This window comes from Xyrauchen texanus, chromosome 23, assembly GCF_025860055.1.
Source record: "Xyrauchen texanus isolate HMW12.3.18 chromosome 23, RBS_HiC_50CHRs, whole genome shotgun sequence".
Lineage (NCBI taxonomy): Eukaryota > Metazoa > Chordata > Actinopteri > Cypriniformes > Catostomidae > Xyrauchen > Xyrauchen texanus.
Genome location: NC_068298.1, coordinates 31,965,592 through 31,971,672, shown reverse-complemented (window position 1 = coordinate 31,971,672; position 6,081 = coordinate 31,965,592). Strand labels below are relative to the sequence as shown.

General features: G+C 35.6%; 1 protein-coding gene across 3 annotated transcripts; it reads right to left on the bottom strand.

Moving 5' to 3' along the window:
• Nucleotides 1-600: 600 nt before the first annotated feature.
• Nucleotides 601-2,749, bottom strand: LOC127617314 (UPF0461 protein C5orf24 homolog). Of its 3 annotated transcripts, XM_052089288.1 has the most exons (3): nt 2,526-2,749; nt 2,251-2,304; nt 601-2,021 (listed from the first exon to the last, which is right to left on the bottom strand). In XM_052089288.1, the coding sequence occupies exons 2-3, from the start codon at nt 2,251-2,253 to the stop codon at nt 1,416-1,418; spliced, it is 609 nt and encodes a 202-aa protein (XP_051945248.1). In that variant the 5' UTR covers nt 2,254-2,304; nt 2,526-2,749; the 3' UTR covers nt 601-1,415. The 3 variants fall into 3 exon arrangements, with proteins under 3 accessions (XP_051945248.1, XP_051945247.1, XP_051945249.1); XM_052089287.1 differs by lacking the exon at nt 2,251-2,304; XM_052089289.1 differs by lacking the exon at nt 2,251-2,304 and having other exon boundaries at nt 2,636-2,741.
• Nucleotides 2,750-6,081: the final 3,332 nt, after the last annotated feature.

The following is a 6,081-nucleotide window of genomic DNA, read 5'->3' as shown; positions in this document are numbered from 1 at the left end:
TTGCCTGTTGTTTCTGGAGTCGGGCCGTGCATGTAGACTCAAACTGAAAGCCAGTCGTTAATACGGGCCCCTCTTTGTATCTCAGTGTAACTCATTGGCTTCAAAGACAAGATTTTTAATGTAATGAGTTGGTCAGTCCCTCTGTAGGTGAGTCGGCAGCAAAACACTAGATTGGGCCTGGCACTCCGTTTAAGTACCTTATAATCAGTTTTCCTTCTGGTCAATGCAAATAAAATAATTGATCAAATATTCACACACATTTCATACGGGCTAATATGCTATAAATTGGCACGTGACTTACGTATATATAACAGTTACAGTCATATACACTCAAAAGATTTACACATTTACATTTCCTAACAAAATTTAATCAAATTGCATTGTGTAACTTTTATTAATTTAATTATGTGGGGGGAAATACACAATTCAATTTGATGGAATTTTGTTATGAAATTTAAATGTGTAAATCTTAATCTGTATTAATATTTAACTCAAAAGATTATTTTTTTCACTGGATCTTTTATACAAATAATCAGTTTTTGTTAGGAAATATATTTTAGCAGTTTTCCAACACAATCTATATTTTTTATACAAGTGATACTTTATTTTTAGCAGATCAGGTGTATTTAATTACACAAAACTGTGACTTGTTCTAGTTTAGTGGTTAACATAAAAAAGTATAGCAACATATATTTTAGGTATGATCACTGATCAGCATGACTAATTAGAGTGGAAGTGAACACATTAGCTGATATAAACATACAGTTATGTTTACAAGAGCTCCATTGAAGGGCATTGTTATGCTGTCACTGAAACATGAGACTTGACCTTTTTTTTAATCAAAAAACCACATTATCCTCAAAAGGGCACCAGACAATGCATAAATACAGCAACAATACCAAAAAAAAAAAAAAAATAAGACATTACAAACATAGCACTTTTACACACATCAGGTGAACAGGGTAATTCTTATGTAAAATCAAAAGTCCTAAAATCTGGAGTAAATACAGACCATGTGTAACAAGCAGTAACTTTATATCAAAAGCATTAAGTAAAAGAATAAGTTCAATGTTAAACAACACAAATGCAGTTCTTTCTACATGTCACATGAGCAAATTCTAAGCACCAAAAAATATTAATTTCTGTTTCAATACTGTAACTTTATTTCACAATACTACAGTCATGCACATCTGTACAATAGGATAACATACGTCAAAGCGAGAAAGGTGATGCTAATGATCTTTGAAAAAGAATAGACAAAAGGATCGTCTGAATAACACTGGCACATATACGTGATTTTAATTATCAAAATCCATCTTCTTTTTTTCCTTGCAAGAGTTTGGCTGTGCAAATACAATTCACTGTGACTTTGGACATGCACACCCATCCCTTGCAATAAATACAAAAGCCTGTCTTCACTCATTATTGTCTTTCTCCTTTACAGTGGCTTCACACAAGACCCTCTTCTGCATCATGGTGTAAGGGAACGGTGCACCATTGCATGCGCTATAGTCCAGTTTGTTAAGCCTTGTCAGAGTCTTGATGCTGCCTGGGGGCCTACCTGGGCTTACCTTGTAGCCTGCAGCTTTGGTGGTGCCCAGTGGCCTTCCAGGGCTGGTCTTAAAACCCGCTGCTCTGGTGGTCCCGGGCGGTCGTCCAGTACTTGTCCTGTAGCCTGCGGACTTAGTGGTACCCGAAGGCCTGCCTCGACGTCCGGACTTTCCAAGACCCTTCTTTTTCTTGGAGCCCTCTGGTGCCTCGGCACCCCTCATTCGAACGGCTTGGGAGTGAAACTCATTTTGGGAGTCTTGCATCTGGCAAGACATGGGCTTAATCAGGCCCTGTGGCAAGGGGGGCAAGTTTGGGAGTGGCAGTTGTAGAGAGGGAGGTGGGGCAGGGGGGTAAAATTTGTTGGATTGGGAGCTGCACAACTCAAAGTGACTGGCCGTGTGTTGCCCATCATCCCCAATGCTACCCAGACCATAGTCATTGCTGTTGCTGGCTACTTGGTGCATCATTTTCTGTTAAAATAAAATACATAAAAAAAAGTAACTGCAATATTATGCATATTAATGGAAATAGAATGTAAATAAATCGTTTCATTGTGCAAAAGCATATAACGCATTTCATTATATGTTTGTCTAAACATCTCGCATCTACTGTCGATCACAAGAGACTGATTGATTGAGAGCAAGTACAGGCCAGCACAAATAACTAGTGTAAGTTAATGCAGAGGGAGGAGTAACGCACCATGATTGTTACAAACTGGAAAGAATCACACTTGAAGTTGGTCGCATCACTCTACTGATAGATGAATAAAAACAACGTCTCTATGAAATGAGTAATATCGCTAAAGCTTATCAATCGTTGTTCTGTCATTCAATTCAGGTTTAGTATATCTGGTTTACATATTCGATTTTTTCTATTACTGTAAGTACAACTCAAGTAAATATAAAATCGATACAAATATGCGATAAATATTGGAATTAATCTCCATATTAGAAAGGATACAGAAAGTACTGTACCTCATCTGGAACGCGGATCATGGAATGTAAAGGGTTAAATATGAAACAGATATTTCTTCCATCCTTGAAACCAAAAGCATAATGTTATTTACACAGGAATATGGCCATACTTAAGCCGCACGAGATTTGCTTCCTTAAGGATCGTGATAATTCCTGTTTGTGGAATGAATATTTTTCCCTGAGCCGCTGATGTTTAAAGCTGAAAGGCAGCCATTTTCACTAGAAAAAATAATAAAATAGTAAGAATAGCTAATACGCATGCGCCAGCTGCTGGTGGTGGGAATTTATACTGCCTTTGGTGTCGGCCCACAAGACAATTTTATTGTTGTTGGGAGTATTTAGGCATTCATATTTGTTGCTGACATTTGAAAATGACAGAATTTTACTGTTTCCATATTGCATGGCTGTAACTGTGAAGCCTATGTATACTGTATACAGGCACAATGGCACATGCTTACAGTGGGTTTCATGAATCTACAGCTGAAGTCAGAAGTTTACATACATTCAGAGTTGGGAGAGTTACTTTTGTTACTTCTGTACATATTACAGAATATATGCTTTAAAATGTAAATTGTAATGTATTAAATTGCTCAAGGTCAGTAACGTTTTCTAAATACTTCAGATTACTTCTTCAGCACTGGTATATTTTTCACTTGTTTAGATTATAAAGTCTCTGCCAGTACAGTAAGACAAAATACACATTTGAAAAATACATTATCTGAACATGCAGTGTTGTTTCTAAATCAAGATCAATCTAATTGATCTTGTTTTAAGGATTTTATGATAATTTTATAGGAAAACAATACAAAAATTATTATAAAGAATATGATTTTTGCCCTAATATCAAAAGGGTTTACTAGAAAAAAAGAAATTATGATCCAACGTGATTTTCTTGATAAAAAAAATATGATTGTGTCTGGTAACATGTGCATGTAAAATGGCTAGAAATAGCATTTTAGCTTAGCATAAAGCTGACTATTTACACAAGGTTTATTTCCAAACTTATTTCAAACGTACTTCTCTGTCTGCTCGTATGAATGTAACACAGCATAAGAAAGTGTTTCACTGCTGTTCAAATGCATTTTGGATCGCATCATTTATGTTTCCATCTGAAAGGACTAAATATGAAATGGAACAAATGACAATAAAATGCAAAGTAATCTTGTCGGTAATCAAAATACTTTTTGAATGTAACTCTATTCTAATTACCAATTAATTACATTGTAACTGTAGTGGAATACAGTTACTTATATTTTGTATTTTAAAAACGTAATCCCATTACATGTATTCCGTTACTCCCCAACCCTGCATACACTTAGGTTGAAGTCATTAAAATAAATTTTTTAAGCAATTCGCAGATTTCAAATTAGCAAACTATAGTTTTGGAAAGTTGTTTAGGACATACTTTGTGCATGGCACAAGTAATTTTTCCAACAATAGTTTACAGATAGATTGTTTCAATTTTAATTGACTATATTACAATTCCAGTGGGTCAGAAGTTTACATACACTGAGTTAACTGTGTCTTTAAGCAGCTTGGAAAATTCCAGAAAATTATGTCAAGCATTTAGAAAATTAGCTTCTGATAGGTGTACTGAATTGGAGGTGTACCTGTGGATGTATTTTAAGGCCTACCTTCAAACTCAGTGCCTCTTTGCTTGACATCATGGGAAAATCAAAAGAAATCAGCCAAGACCTCAGAAAAAAAATTGTGGACCTCCACAATTTTGGTTCATCCTTGGGAACAATTTCCAAAATCCTGAAGGTACCATGTTCATTTGTACAAACAACAATACAAGAATAAACACCATGGAACCACGCATCCATCATACCGCTCAGGAAGGAGACGCATTCTGTGCAAAAGTTAAAATCAATCCCAGAACAACAGCAAAGGTCCTTGTGAAGATACTGGAGGAAACAAATAGACAACTATCTATATCCACAGTAAAACGAGTCCTATATCAACATAACCAGAAGGCTGCTCAGCAAGGAAGAAAGCACTTCTCCAAAACAATCTAAAAAAAAAAAAAACAGACTACAGTTTGCAAATTTATATGGGAACAAAGATCTAACTAGTTTGATTTTCAAAAAAGTAAGGAATTTTTTTGGAATTTCCTCTGGTTTGTTGAAACAAAATTTGAAAATTTTGGCCATAATGACCATCGTTATGGAGGATAAAGGGTGAGGCTTGCAAGCCGAAGAACACCATCCCAACTGTGAAGCATGGGGGTGTAAGCATCACGTTGTGGAGGTGTTTTGCTGCAGGAGGGACTGTGCACTTCACTTTTTAGAGGTTTGATCATTCAGCATTCCAATGTTTTTTATTTATCATGTAAATCTTAAAACATTTAATGAATAATTAATTTTAGTGCACTAAATTTTGCTTAATGGATTATTTTAAGTTAGTGGCATCATGAGGAAGGAAAATTATGTGTATATATTGAAGCAACATCTCAAAACATCAGCCAGGAAGTTAAAGCTCAGTCGCAAATGGGTCTTCCAAATGGACAATGACCTCAAGCATGCCTCCAAATTTGTGGTCAAGGTAATGGAGTGGCCATCACAAAGCCCTGACCTCAATCCGATAGTACATTTGTGGGCAGAACTGAAAAAGTGTGTGCGAGCAAGGAGGCCTACAAACCTGACTCTGTTACACCAGTTCTGTCTGGGGGAATGGGTCAAAATTCCAGCAACATATTTTGAGAAGCTTGTGAAAGGATACCCAAAACGTTTGACCAAAGTTAAACAATTGAAAGGCAATGCTACCAAAGTGTATGTAAACTTCTGACCCACTGGGAACGCATTAATCATTAAATCATTCTCTACTACTATTCTGACATTTCACATCCTTAAAATAAAGTAGTGATCCTAACTGACCTAAGACAGGAAATGTTTTCGATTAAATGTAAAGAATTGTGAAATACTGAGTTTAAATGTATTTGTACTTTGTAGCTCCAAAAATCACATAAAGGAAAAATAGAAGTAATCCATAAGACTCCAGTGGTTAAATCCATGTCTTCAGAAGCGATATAATAGGTGTGGGTGAGAAACAGATGAAGTCTTTTTTTTTACTCTAAATCTCTACTTTCACTTTTATATCTGAAAGTAAAAGTTCATGTGGAAATTTAGAGTAAAATGATCTTAATTAATCTGTTTCTCACCCACACCTATCAAATCACTTCTGAACACATGGATTTAACCACTGGAGTCGTATAGATTACTGCATATTCTGTTTTTCCTTTATGTGATTTTTGGAGCTACAAAGTTCTGGTCACCATTCACTTGCATTGTATGGGCATACAGAGCTGACATATTCTTCTAAAAATCTTCATTTGTGTTAGCAGAAGAAAGAAAGTCGCACATCTAGGATGGCTTGAGGGTAACTTTAATATTGTGTAGAAAAATGATACACTGTTTATTACAAAGTAGGCCTAATATTTTTTTTTAATCAAAATTATCTCGCAATCACAGCTACATACTATTCAAGTTAATCCAACATTGTAGTAGTTCTCAAAAGCTTTTATAAAAAGCATAACTGAATGTTGATCCCCTTGTAT